At 44.2% G+C, this 15,083-nt stretch overlaps 1 protein-coding gene across 1 annotated transcript in view; it reads left to right on the top strand.

Annotated features, from left to right (window-relative positions):
* Positions 1–15,083, top strand: part of ISM1 (isthmin 1) — an 80,040-nt gene that overhangs the window by 44,571 nt on the left and 20,386 nt on the right. The window contains exon 2 of the mRNA XM_080686491.1: positions 9,978–10,217. Coding sequence (XP_080542617.1) covers positions 9,978–10,217 — 240 coding nt within the window. The remainder of the gene's footprint in view (positions 1–9,977; positions 10,218–15,083) is intronic.

The following is a 15,083-nucleotide window of genomic DNA, read 5'->3' on the forward strand; positions in this document are numbered from 1 at the left end:
ATCAAACAGTTTCCATGGAGAGAACAGAATAGCAGTCCAAATAGGAACAATCTGCACAGGCAGATGGGAAAAGGAACTGGTCCTGGTGGCTACAGCTTTCTCTTCACCTCAAGTCGTAGTTGGTCTATGATAGGTCTATAATTGTTTTATGGTGTCAGTAGGGGTTCCCTAATAAATGAGCCTTACTAGTTTCTGGTGGCCCACAAGGCTATACAGGTGCCTCATGAAAGTGTGAGGGAGAACTGTTAAAGCTCCACTCAGAATATTTGAAAAACAGTCAAGGAACTGTTAACAAAACAGCGCATGTAAATGACAGAAATGGTGTGTGTTGAGGGAGTGGAGGTGGAGTTCAAACAGACTCTACCACCTTGGAGTTAGCGGGTGGAAGGAGAGGAGAAAGGAGAAGGTAGAATTCTGGTCATTGAAGATAGTAGTTACAGTTCATGTATTTAGAATTATCAGGTTTTGTTTAATCTCCCCATCTTCACTGTGATGCTTTCAGCATTCAGGATAGTGTGTGGTTTTTTTTTGTGTGTGTGTTTTTTTTTTTTTTTGGGGGGGTGGTTATTGTTGGAAAATAATTTCTCCAGAACAATGTCTCTAGAGGGTTTTAATCCTAGGGTGTCAGAACTGGTGGATTGAGAGGTTTTCTGCAGTTCCCCTTCTTCCTCACCAACCCCATTTTATAGGAGAAATAACAGGTCCTATATCAGTTAGCTTTTGCTGTGCAACAAACCATTAAGAATATGTTAGCTTAAAACCACACACATTTATTATCCCTCGTGATTCTATGGGTCAGATGGGTGGCTTTTCTAGTCTGGGTTGGCTCAGCTGGGGCTGGATGGTCTAGGATGGTCTCTATTTGAGTGACTGGTCATTGGCTGGCTGGTTGGTCTGGGATAGATTGTCCTTGTTTCATATGTCTCTCATCACCCAGTAGACTACCCCAGGCCTTTCCACACAGCAGTCTCAGGATTCCAAAGAGCAACAAAAACAGGCAAGCCCCAAAGAACAAGCACTTGTCTGTGCTTACAGTAGTTATTGACCAAGGTCAGTCACATGGCCAAGCAGAAAGACAGTGTGGGAAGCACCTACCCAAGGCATGGACATTTAGAAAGAGAGAATTAATAGACACTTTTATAAACCAATCTACCACAGGTACGAAGGTGCAATATCATGTGTAAGCTTACAAAACTAGGTAAGCATAATGCTGGGATGGAGACTCAGGCCTCAGACCTCCTGGCCCAGGCCCCTTCCACAATACCATGAGCCCTTTTCCAGGATTCCAAGGTTAAGATCCAGCTCGCTTTAAAACCTATTTTAGAGGTACTGGAACAGAGAGGTTTGTGGTAGGTTTCATGAGGGATCTTGATTTCAGGTGGTGAGGGAAATCTATCTTCTTAATTAAAATAATAACCTGAGCAAGGGTCCCCAGGGCCGCCCCACCCCAGGTGAACCTCTGAACTTTGCCATCCCATGGTCTTTTGCTTGCCTTCCTGGTTGTGCCTTCCAACAGGAGAACACCAGCCTTGACCTAGGCCTTGGATGCCCCCCATCCCATGTGGGGAGATACAGAATCTGTTAGCTTTAGGATCTGTTAGATATAGAATCTGTCCTCGTCCTGTTGGACACACTCCCCTCTGATCAAGAGAGGACTTACATAGTTGAGCCATTTAGGCACGCTAATAATTTGGTGCCTCTTCAGACTGAGTGCTGGAAAATGGGTCCCAGGTAATTACTACTCTGTTTTCTTTGCCAGAAATGAAGAAAACACAACTTGAAAAATCCTCAGTAATCCATAGTTCTGAAATATTTGCTCACTGTTTGATTTAGGGGGCTGAGCTCTACATGACCGAGGAGCAAGGACCAAGGCCCCCTGGTGGCCAGCCTGCACTTTATAGCCCAGAGCAAGTTAGCTCTGCCCTCAAATTCAGATCCCCTCACTGCAAAGCCCTCCCTTAGCACACTCTTGAAGAGGGTTTGTCTCACACCCCACGAGATCTATTAAAGTGTTCTTTCTAGGCAAGCCCACCATTTCCCCTGAGAAGAGTTCTGGAAAATACAAATTTTTTCATCTTCTTACATTTACAAAGATGTTTTAGATGATGAGTAAAAGTTTTCTTTGGCCAGTTTGGCTTTCCACCCTTGTATTCTACTTCTTACATGTTTTCTTAGACTTGAAAGACTAGTTCATGTTTCTTTTCTGTTCATTCTTTAGCCTCACAGGATATAAAGGAAATGGATCCTGGAGATTTCCCCCTCTGTTTTCTTTGCCAGCAGTAGAGAAAGCACAACTTGAAAAATCACCAATAATCCACACATTTTCAAGATCAAAGTTGTTTACAGAAGTATCCCAGGCGAGCCAGTGGGGTGTTGACTCCCATTTAGTCAGCCCGTCCCAAGAGCCTTCAATTAAGAAAGAAGCACAGGGCTGGGTGGCCCACACTAGTGGCCCCTTCCCCTGTGAACCAGCTCCCTACCCAAATGCAAGGAGTTGACCATTCTTCATTCCTTCTAAAGTGTCCACTGAGATCATAAGCAGGGTCATTCCCAAGCCCTAAAATAAACATTCGTATGATACATTCTGCCACTCTAATGAGAGATTCCTCAGCTATTAGTCACAGAAGGCTCCATGGCCAACCAAGACGCAAGTCTCCTGCATTCTTGACGCATGATGTGCCTGTGTCACTGGCTCCCAGAATTGGCTTCAGGTTCAGCACATTTCTGGCCATTTCTCCTCTGCCAGGAGTTTGCATGACCATCCTTTCTATAAAATAGAGCCATTGGTATTTACTCAGTGATTCCATCACACACAGGTAGAGAGAGCAGGAGGTGGCCAACCTTGCAACTATGTATTTAATAGTGCATGGTTCTCCCCATGGCTCCTGCTTACTTCTTTGCAGAATGAGCCTCCACCACCCGCTACTGCCACTCCTATGTGACGGTCCTGAGCCCTCAGAACAAGTGTGCCCCCTGTGAAAGCAGATTTTATGGTCTGCAATTCATTTTGTTCTCTCTCCTGGTTGTCTCTTCCTAGGGGCACTTGCTCCCCAATCATGTGTAAAGATAATCAGTGTGCCCTTTTATTCTTTTATCTCCCCAAACAGAGAAATGTTTGCTCTTCCCTTTGAAACACCACCAATGGCATTCTTGAACTTATTTTTAGACATGTGGAAGTGTTCCAGACAAAAATCGATGCCCGGCACAGATAAAGCCCTGAGTGTGTTTATCGTGGGTAGAAGAAAACAGAGTGTTTTAATGTGGAAGGAGCACAGCCATATGCCTGGGTGCAGTATGGCTTCCTTTAATCTGGAAAAAGGAAACAAGCATTGTCGATAATAATATGCAGATGTCCAGCCCCAAATGAGGACATATTGCTAATTAGCTATATTGTTAGTATGTTTCAAGTAGAGAGGCTGCAGTGACGTTAATTATAATCTCTGTTGTTTGTTGTTCAAAGTCTATGAGACCAAAAGCATTGCTAATAATATCTTCTTTAATATCTTCAATAGAGGATTCCGGATTTTTTTTCCTTTAGAATCCCACATAAAAGCCACAGGAGGGGTAATGAGGCCTATAGCCTGAGTCTAATTAAAATAAAATCTAACTAGGCCTGTGGCCATCATTATCATCAACTAGTACTTATTGGGTGCCTCCTAAGCTTGGGGAATTGGAGGGTGTGGGGTTTGAGATTGCAGATATGGCCTGTTCTTTAGCCTCCAGAAGAAATCTGCCATCCCGTCTGCCTCCAAGAAGTCTGCCTGATTGTGTTAATGTGGGAATACTTACCACAGTTGTTTTTTAAGAAGCACTAAAACTGTCCTAGGCAGCCACATGTTGTTACTAGTCTGTGCCTCTTCTGGAGGTTCTGGAAGTGGTCCGTCCGCTCAGGCCTGTTTCACACACCAGCCTTTGGTTGCTGTTTGCAGAACAGGGCAGGTGGGTCTGCAGAATGAGACAATGATGCTTAACACACCTTTCCCAAAGATAGATGTCATGGCCTATTTCCCAACTTGATCTCACCCCTGGAGTTGATCACCCTAATTTGTCCTGTGGCTTGGTTCTTCAAAGACCCCCTCCCTCTTCCTCTGTCTGTGCCAAATGACTAGCTGGGAACACTGACCATTGCGACCGCTTTGACCTTGATGTAGCTGTGGTGATCTACCTTGGTCACAAGGATAACCAAAATGAGCAGCTCCAGCCATGCAGTGGCTGAAGGCAGTGGTTGGGCATCCTTGTTCTTGGGCCAGTGGTGTACTGGGGAGAAAGGACTTAAACAATAAAGCACCTGGGCTTGTCATCTTAAAAATTGTACTCCGTCTACAGATGACAGATTTTCTCTTTTAGTTCATCTTGGTGGGGCTTTCCCAGGGTTTATTTAGGGCCAGCTGTTGAGAGCGAAGGAGGGAAGAGATCCCAGCACAGACAGCTTCAACAAGCCTCCAATGACCCAGGGAATGTCACCAGGAAAGTGGTGGCCTCATGGAAAAGTCACAACACACTATGATAGGAAGTTTTCAGATCAACAGCTGGTGGGTCAAGATGTCGTGTTGGGCCTGGCATTTATATTTTTTAACTCAGTGATCTCCTACTAAGACAGCAGAATGACCTAGGTCCTACCACCCACTCCATTCCAGCTTTGATATCCTTTGGGTCTCTGTACCAGGCCATGTCAGGTCCTGGGGAGTCTGCACCTGCCATATCCATCACACACAATATTCACTGGCCCACTCTCCTCTGCTCTGTTCTCTTCATCTGCTTCACTTTTACTCATCTTTTCAATCTCAGTTCAAATATCATTTCCTCAGGAAAACCTTTCTTTCTTTTTAATATCAATGTTCAAGGTAAAGAGTATTATCATTCCTACCTTGAATGGTGAAAATAGCTTTTCTGTCTTTCTCTCTTTTGTGAGTATCATAGGCTCAGGGGTTTTCATCAATTCAATGGGTGCTAGTCAGCCACCAACTTTTTGTTTTGAGGCCCAAATTGTCTAATCTTTATGCAGTGGGGCCCCTTTAAGCTGGTTCCCGAGTTCTTTAAAGAGGACACTGTTAGTCCCTGAAAGCTTCCTTCCCAATTAAGTATCACCTATACTTTCCTACCCGAGCTCTGGAATCCACCATTTATTTTTCCAAGGACCTCTGGTTCCTTTTAGCAAGGGTGAACTCCTTGAAATTTAATGATAGTATTTTAGGACAAATGAAATGAAATATTACACTGCACAGTGAGTAATAGTTTTGAGTAATGCAAAGTTTAGAGGCTGGAACAGTGAGAAGATTTTGAATGTGTATGGAGAAGGGTATAGGTGGCCGAGCTGACATAGGGCATTAGGGAAGTTAGCAGCAGAGCTGAGCATCCGTAGCCTGGCTACCATAGTGAAGTTCACCAGGATTTACTAACTGCCCTGTCAGTACCTCATCAGCTGATGATTGTGTCCCATTGCCAAGAACACAGACCTCCACCTTGAGTCACTTAGCTAAACAGGGCTTCTCCCTTTTTTATTGATAGTCAAATTAGAGTTAGAGTCACAGTAAGAAACTGGTACTGGTGCTATAACATTGTCAAGGTTAACATTAGTGTTGATGATAGGGGTAAAAGAAGTTCAGAGGTCACCGTTCCAGGACTGATATGATGACTCTACAATGCCCTCAGGGACCCAGGCCCCTCCATCTTTCCCTTCAGACTTCATCCTCATTCCATTTGAGCATTTGTATTCACATTTCAAGCAGGAGAAAGTGGAAGAAAGGTAAAAGGCAAACTGACTCTGCCTCCAATTCAGCAGTACCATCCAGCACCTTCCACTTACATCTCATTGGGCAGGATTGTGTCACATGGTCACCCCTGGCTGCAATGGATGCTGGGAACTATAGTTTTAACCAGCACTTTGCCATCTAAACAAACACTGAGTAAGAAGAGGAATGCATATTGGGTAGGCAATTGCAATGTCTGCCACAATACTGCCATCCAAGGCAAAATACATGAGCATGGAGCCTATGTTATTATTATTGACATGTTATTATTAATTTATTCCTATTTTAGATAAGAATAAGCTGTAAAATAATGCACAGAGATGGGGAGCATCAGCAGTGGCTGGATAACTTGGCCACTGTACATCAACGACCTCATCACTTGAACAGAGCCTTTGTAGAAACCATATAATAGCCTCAGTTCTTCTGTTTCTCTTTTTATTGGCAGTCACAGCTCTCAAATTAGAGTTGCAGAGAGAACACTGCTACTGGAGCCATAGCACTGTCACAGATTAAAGGTCAAGACAAAGACACATTGTGGGTAAAGAAATATTTTCCTAAACTAAGCAAACCCCCCTCATGTCACTTGAATTTAGGCGAAATGAATCCTGCAGCACTTTGGAAAGAATGGTGGCATTTCTTTTCTTCGGTTCTTAGACTTTCCTAAGCTATTGTCTTCAAGAAAGGATGTTTGCTTTCCTGAGTAAAACACAAACCAGTTAAATCTTTCCTTTGAGATACACGCTTCCTGAGGATCTTCACTCTGATAGTATCATTTAAGTGGAACACCCAGTGAGTGAGCTTGGTGAGAGATGAGTGCTGTCCATCAGCGAAGACCTCCACTGGGCCCTCTGGAAGGAAAATGGGCAGTGTGTCCTTAAGAAAGGATAAAAATCCCTAGCCAGTTTCGCTCAGTGGATAGAGTGTCAGCCCTCAGACTGAAGGCTCCCGGGTTCGATTCTGGCCATTGGCATGTACCACGATTGCAAGACCCATCCCAGCCCTAGTCTGGGCATGTGCTGGAGCCAACCAATTGATGTGTCTCTCTCACATAGATGTTTCTCTCTCTGTCTCTCCCTTTCCCTTCCACTCTCTCTAAAACTCAATAGGAAAACATCCTCTAGTGAGGATTAACAACAAAAAAGAAAGGCTGAAAATACCTTTCCCTGCATTGTTGGTAAATCCTGTCTGTCATCTCCCATCCCAGATTTAAAATCTATACCATCAAAATAATGGATACTCCAGAATCTTGTTATTGATAGAATAAAGTTGAGTTTCATTTTATGTGAGCCATGCTAAGATACCTTCCCCATCATAGGACTTCCAGTTTCTGAAGAGTCTGGGGGCATGCCATTGCAGGAAACCAAGGTTTCTAGATAAATATGTTTTGGTAGAGATGCAAGAGTAATTCAATAGTCAGAGAATGTGATTAGCATTTCTTATTACTTCCCATCTTCCAAATCTTCCAAATCTTTTATAAATACTGAGCTTAGGGTAGGGGAGGGCAGGCAGGGAGAGGGGAGGATTGGAGAAAGATGGAGAAAGGCCACAATTGCATGCCTAACTCAAGCCAAAGCATACTTTAGCCCCAGTCTCTTCCCGGCAGAGGCGCTTGTCCAGCCAATCGCCTCTCTACTTCTCTTTTCATGTGTAGATACAACCCAACCTGAGTTATCTTGCCCATCCTGCTGGGAGGGTGCAGGATTCTTCATATAATCTGCTCTGTTTTACATGGGGGATCATTGAGCCACAGAGATGTTGAAGGATTTTCTTGGTCCATGGCTGAGCCAGGATCACTCTGTGGTAGAATATCGCGTACCCGGAAAAATTCCAGAGCTAGATCAAGAAACCAGTCAGATGCGATTCTTGTTTTATCAGCTATCTAAGCAAAATGCCAAATAGCAGCAAAAATACTTTTCTTATCTCTTCTTCTAAAATATGTTTAGTAGGAGGAAGAGTACTTCATCACAGGGAAAAAGAAAGAGAGCTTCATTTTTAACCCAATGGAGGAGTAACTTCCAGTTGCTACAATGCAGTTAGGGCTAGGTTTGCCAGGGATCCCCCAAGCAACTGGTAAGCAAATCCTGGCCCCCTTCTGAGACTTACATTCCCATATCCTGTGCAATACATTTTCCTTGAGAATCCACTGTCCTCACTAACACTGTTGGGGAGTTTTAGGGTTAGGGAAAAGCAAGGGAACAATCACATTTACTTATCTCCCATTGGGCTGTGATAGTTATGATATTGAGGAAAGACATGTAGTTTCTCTCTCTCTCTCTCTCTCTCTCTCTCTCTCTCTCTCTCTCTCTCTCTCTCTCTCTTTCTCTCCTGGAAAAGCTAGGGCAACTCCCTCTATGAGGATGTGCCAGGAGACAAAAACTATGGCAGAAAGGTGGCTGAAAAGGTTAACCAAGACACTGCCCCCACCCACATCTCCTGGGCAAAAGGAGAGGGCAAGCAAAAACATGCTGAGAGCATTCAGCAAACCCTCTGCAACTTCATGTTTTAAAGAGGAGACCGCAGACATGCCGTCTATCCCAATCCTCTTCTTGGCTTCTTGGAACATCCACAAAGATGTTTTCTGTACCAGTGAGTTTATTCCTCAGTCCCATTTCTGTTAGAGATACAGAACAATCCCTTCCATCATGTTTGCTCTCTAAGAAGATATTTATCTGCTGCATGAGTTTCATCCTCGGGCCATGCTTGACCTTGGGGACTTAGTGTCAGGAGTGTTTTGATACCACACATAACCCTTTGGCTGGGTCAGAAGCACTGTGGTGGGGGGCGGGGAGTGCGTGTGGAGACAGTGTGCTGGAATATACGCTCCAAACCCCAAAACATGCCCAAGAATAACAAGGACATTAACCACTGACCCAAGGGTTGGTGAAATTCTATCTTCACATCTCCCTCCACCAGTAAACATGAAAATGCCATCCCCGAAGGGATGGAGGGAGTCTCCAACACAAGGTCCAGAGAGAATGGGAGGAGAAGGGCTGGTTTGGGAAAGAAGTCCAGCAATTTCTACACTTTTCAGTCACTGGAAAAATTTCCCCCAAGTGACAACTAAATAGAGACATTTTTCACTAGCTGGAAAAAACAACAGACTTGTACTTTACAGAATAAAGATATTAAAATTTTAGAATGCCATTTTGTCTTTTTTTTTTTTCAGCTACCTTCATCTCTTCATCTTCATCTCATGCTGTTCTGTTCTTCCCTCCTTCGCTCCATACCAGCCTCACTGGCCTGCTTTCTGTCCCTCATATGAGCCACGTTTATCCCCACCTCAGGACTGTCTTGCTTGTTATTCCTTCTACTAGAATGTCCTCTGTCCAGATCTTTGCAGGATGCCTTCTTCTCTTGTTCAAGTCTCGTGCCAGATGTCACCTTCTCAGAAACGTCCCCTAGCTACCTAATAGTGTCCCCAGCTGCTCTCTATCATTTTCTTCTTTCTTTTCTTCTTAGCACTCACCACTCTCTGATCTGATTTTATCGATTTCTCCATATATTTATTGTTTATATCTTTCAACTAGATGTACATTCCAAGAGAATAGGGCCCATGTCTGTCTTGTTTATGGCTGTTATCTCCTGTGCCTAGCATGTGGTTGGCATTTGTTGATTGGATGAATGGAAGGAAGGAAGGAAGGAAGGAAGGAAGGAAGGAAGGAAGGAAGGAAGGAAAGAAGGAAGGAAGGAAGGAAGGAAGGAAGGAAGGAAGGAAGGAAGGAAGGAAGGAAGGAGATATGGATGAATGGATGAATGCATATAATCAATGATTTGGCTCAAGTATTTTACTCAGTTTGGTCAGATCTTTTGCTCCATGACCCGCACCAAAGAAACAAACTCTGGACTATATGATGATAACTTAAATCAGGAGTGGTTAATCAGTTGAAGCTATGAAAAGGAAGCCATAATTTGATTTCAATTCTAAATGAGCACCTACTGTCCTTCAAAATAGTACTTTTGTGTTTATATGCTTGACGTTTAATACATAGCCCATAACTCATTTGCCTTCAGAAAATTCCCAAGTAGCAGGCTGGAAGAAGCTTCCCGGTGATTTGGCTAATTGAAGATGGAGAAATTAAACCACAGGGGATGGAAATGAGTTGGGAATACCATCCTGGCTTAATTCCAGCCACTGCCATTGTCCTTGCTCCCGAATTTAATAGACTGCTAAGGATGATGTTTTAAAATCATGCCCTATTTACTCATTCATTTTCTTGTTTGTTTTAGAATAACCTCAATGTGGAAAGTGACTCTACGTCAGAAAGCAGCTTTCCTTTCTCCAAAGAAGCACCAGGGGAGCATCTGGACCACCAGGCTGCACACCAGCCCCTCTCTAGACAGCGATTCCAGCCAGAGACTGGGCACCCTTCATTGCAAAGAGATGGTCCAAGATCTTTCCTCCTTGATCTACCAAACTTTCCAGATCTTTCCAAAGCTGATATCAATGGACAGAATCCAAATATCCAGGTAAGACTCAGCAGCTGAAAGGTGCAAGAAAATAAAACAGTCCATCTCTTCGTTGCCTGATCTGATTTCAAAGCAACTCCTGCCTTCCCTCATTTCCTTGTTAACTCCTTAATGAATCCTGCTTATGATCATGTTATCTCTGTAAGAATAGTAGTGTATTTCGTCTATGTAACAGCCTTGATTGTGAGATACACCATTATTTGATAAACCACTAAAAAAAAAAAAACCAGCATTGCTAATTAAATTATGACACACCAATGATTATATGATGCAGTCTTATAGCAGAGGCATTAAAATGTAAAAACCAAATAAAATAATATGCCCTGAAATTGATGAAATATGGTAGCTGTGGAAAGGGCCAGTCTAGCACGTGAGTAAATGAGGCAAATCATCGCATGATTTCACAGGTGCCCAGGAAGGCCCTCTCCCTCACAAGCCTCTAGCTTGTCTTGGACACCAGAAATGCCTTCAGGGGGTGACAACACTTCAGTGGCTCTAAAGTGTAAATGACTGATAAAGAATTTTTTGATAAGAAGGGAGGTGAGAACAGACATTCCTAAGGAAGAGATGAACACACACCACTAAGGTGGAATGGGATGGAGCCGAGGGAAATAAGAGGCTATGCAAAGGGGTGCCTGGGATTGAAAAAGATAGTATTCACCTCCACCAAAATAGTACAGTAGACTACAAAGCAGATGTTGATCCGATTTGACTCTCCCAATACCCTTATGAAGCACGTGTCACTTTTTCAATACTGTCAGCCAGGCAGTCAGGCCTCAGGAAGTTACTCTGGTGTGACCAAGGTCACATGGCTCGTAAACTGTAGTTGGAGGCTCAAATTCAGGCTCTCCGGCTCTCAGGAATACTCACCCCACCAATTCGTGTTTCAGAGACAGGCTTCTAAGTTTCCATTCTGCTTGGATCTCCCTCTGTTTCTTCCCACAGATGATCCCATGAGAGCTGAGAGAGGTACTTCCTCCTGGGCAACCTGGTCCCAGGCAGCTCCCATTCTCTTCTCTCTTGCCTTCTTCTTTACTCTTCAGCTTTGCTCTTAATTCTTTCCATTTGGGGAGGGACAGCTTTTCCTTATTCTTCCTCTCTGCATGAGTTTACATGGCAGAAGCTTCCTGAACCTGACCCCCAGGGGAATTGGTTCCTAATTAAGTTAATTGTCTCTCTCCCTCAAGATGGACCCTCTCTACATGACACCATTATAGATCAGGTTTCCTTGACCAGAGTTGCTTTGCTTATAACACCAGTGTCCTGGTGACTACCAAATATCCCTGGGAATACACCTCAGTTAGAATACGTAGGCCAACCCCTACTGCATTAAAAATGCTGGGTTAGGTTCTGAGAAATTAAGAAATGTAAGGCCTTTTTCCTCCAGGAAATGACATAGGTGTGAAAATCCCAGCTACCACCGAAGACTGTGTGGGAGACAAGGGGTCATGGAGACAGAGGGAAAAAAATTGCTATGTTCCATGGTGCACAGACTGAATAGATGGGCAGATGTAGAGCAGGGCAATCAGGGTTGATGGTACAGAGGTGGACAATGGTTTGGAGGTCACTCTTTGACAACCCATGCACAGAAATCACTGCATGCCCCAATTAATATGTCTGATGAGTCTTGCATTGTGCTCATTGATTAATTGGAAAAACAGGCCTTTTGCTCCACTGCCCTCTCTCCAGGAACTGGCCACTTGGCTCTCTGCTAAAGAACAAAGGATCCACTTGGGGGAGGTGCAGATTGGGGGGAAAAAAAGCCCAGACATATCCTTATTGTTGCTCAACATCACTCCCCATCATGCATTTATCTACAGGAAGTGATTTTTCCTTGTTTATAGATTTCATGGGACCAGACTGCCCTTACTCCCAAGGTGCTTAGGCCATGCCTGGAACAACTTTAGACTTTCTATGGCTCACACTTTTTCCCCAGAGGTGGGAAATGTCACTGTGGATCTTATTGCTGAGGACTGAGCTATGAGAGTAATAGATTTTAAAATGGCTAATGTAAAGTTATGAGAATATGCCTGGATGCAGGGGAACACAAAGCCTTGGGAATGCTTCCCCTCACAGAAATGTTGCTAAGTCCTTGGGCTTCCCCTAAGAACCAAATTTCTCAGGATCCCCTTTCTCTCTCCCAGATAAATTCATCCATCAGGAAATCCCCATATTCCACCTAGACCGCACAGGGACTCTTTTAAAAATATTACCTAAATGTTAGGGAAGAACAATGGTGTAAAGGCAGTTGGGATCCACGAAGCTGGGAAACCCACATTATTTTTCCAAAAAGAAGAAAAAGACGACTGCGTAATGCTGAGCCCTCCGCAGCTCCTGTGACCAGAGCTATGCATGAGCTCCAGAGAGCAGTGGAGGTTGCTATTCATTTTGATCATCTTAAGCTGTGTTGTTTAGCTGGATGAGAGGTAAAGAATTTTTCAGAATGGTTTTGCCCGGCTTCCTGAGGACCGAAGGGGCTGCTGGAGCTCACAGGTGTGGAGAAAACCTGAGAGACGAGGAAGCAGAGAATTGAGTGGAGGACGAATTATGAGAAGGCCACACGTGGCTCCTTCTGGCAAAGGCTCTTGGACTTTTATCAAATGCAGCTTCCCCACGTGCTGTCACAAAGCTGTGGCTGCAGAGATAGTACAAGCGGAAATTATTTGCCCTCCTCTCCTCTGAGACCCCCAGCCACCTGTTCATATAGACTTAGAACAGGTGAAACGTAACAATCGGTGCTTTGTTCTCACTCTATCTTACCTCCTCCATCCTCCTGCCCCCCAGCCCAGGAGCAAGAAATTCACCTCCAGGTGCTGCTTCTGAGAGAAATGCTTTTTGAGTACAGGGCAGGAAGAGGAACAGGGCCACGCCTAGGAGGTCCCAAACTTTCGAGTTATCCTTTGAACAGCAAAACTCACCATGGCCCCAAGAACATAGGTTCCCCATAGCTCCAATATCACGTTGTTGGCAGAATGGCTTAGAAACTAATGAAACTCTAACCCAGATACCATGAAACTAAAAAAAAAAAAAAAAAAAAAAAAAAAAAAAAAAAAATGCCAAAAGAGTAGGCAAACACCATCTTTTTGCCCACTGTCCAGCTGGGGGAGTGCCTTTCTCTTTGCACAATCCCTGCTTCTGTTAACCTTCCATAGGAAGTGCAGAGGGTGGGGTGGCCGGTGTTTTACTGATCAAATGACCTGTTGGCCCTAGAGAAAAGAAAATCGAGCTACCTTACTGGCCTTCTCTTTCTAGACTACAAAAGGTTAATGTCTGTCCCTCAAAAAGATGGTCAAAGAAAGAACGAAGCAGCTGCTACCCATGGGAGCCCCTGCCCTAGGTCTGCGTGGAAGTGTGTGAGAATGCACATACACAGGGGTGGGCACACACATGCACACACACACACATGCACAGTGCTGGCCCCATGCACCACTGCCCTTGAGTAAACCAATTCCCTGGTGGTCCTTTAAAAGATGAGGTACTTCCTAAAAGGGGGTGATGGTTTCCGTGTTGGCAGCCCTCACCCCTTCCTGCGATCACTCCTCTTTTGTTGAAATCCACTGGTTTGACACAGGCTGATTCAGCCAAGCAGACAGCCCTGCTGGTCACCGAGGTCCCCTGAAAGCATTTTCTCTCCCTGGGAGCCGAGTGAAGACAGGTGAAGGCTGCTTCAGTGGGTTGGCCTCCGCTGCCAGGGCCCGGGGCCTGTCTCCCCCTTCCTCTGGCAAACTGCCCTTCACCCCCACCTATTTATGTCTGACTGGAGCTGGGTAGCTGAACAGGAATTCGATACCCCTCTCTCTGAACCACCCCCAACCCATCCAGTGTCTGGAAGCATTTCCCACGCCCCAGGGCTGGGAGCCACTGTCCCTCCAGCCAAACAGCCCACACCTTTCCAAAGTGACAATGCTGAGTCCAGGCAAAGGCCACATCCCTCTTGGGCCTCTTGACTTTTAGGAATGGAAATGCTTTTAAAAGCCCTGCTTTGTATAGCTTTTTTTAAATGACCATAAGCCAGGTGGCCTCCATTCCAAGTGGGCCAGGCTCTCCATTTTAAAGACTGGCTTCAGGCTGTGGAAATGAGTGAGGGGAAAAAAACAGCCATGTGCAAAATAGAAAGAAATAGCCTCAAACTCCTGAACCCAATCTCCATATTAAATTTAAAACAATACTAGAGGTTGGGTTTTGTTTAAAAAATAAATAAATAAATAAGTCAGGAAAGAAAAGATATCCCCCAGGACAAGTTACACTTGAACTTTCATATCCTTGGCTGGGCTTCAGTCTGTAGCTGATGGTCAGATAGCAAAGACAAAAATCTCTAAAATAAACTCATTATTAGGCTTACTGCATCAATTCATTACCACGGTAGCTAGTCACAACCAACTATTTTTCTTTTTTGGATCGAGCTGACATTAGTAATCATTTCAACCAATATATTTATTTCTTTTCTTCCATTGAGAGAGACTTAAAAATAGTCATCTAAAGGCCTATTTTTTTCTTGAACAGATGTATTTACATGGGCCTCTTGAGTACCACAAGATACAATCAAATGAGTTGGACAGGGCTCTAACTGTTGTATGGGCTTCTACTTCTGATTTCCCTTCCTCCTTTTTCTCTAATATACTCTTGGAATGACAGGTTTGGCTGAGTAACAATCAAAGAAATTTCTGTGCCCAAGACATGGGCCCTTACACCCATGGGAACAAGTCTATATTGTTCAATTCTTCATTGACCTCTGTGGTTTCATGCAGGTTACTCCACTCTCTATGCCTCAGTTTCCTTGCCTGTAAAAATCAAAATGATAATACCACCTATATATATATTAGAAGCCCAGTGCACAAAATTCGTGCCCTGGGGGGGTGGTGTCCC

This window comes from Plecotus auritus (assembly GCF_963455305.1).
Source record: "Plecotus auritus genome assembly, chromosome: 8".
NCBI classification, from domain to species: Eukaryota; Metazoa; Chordata; class Mammalia; order Chiroptera; family Vespertilionidae; genus Plecotus; species Plecotus auritus.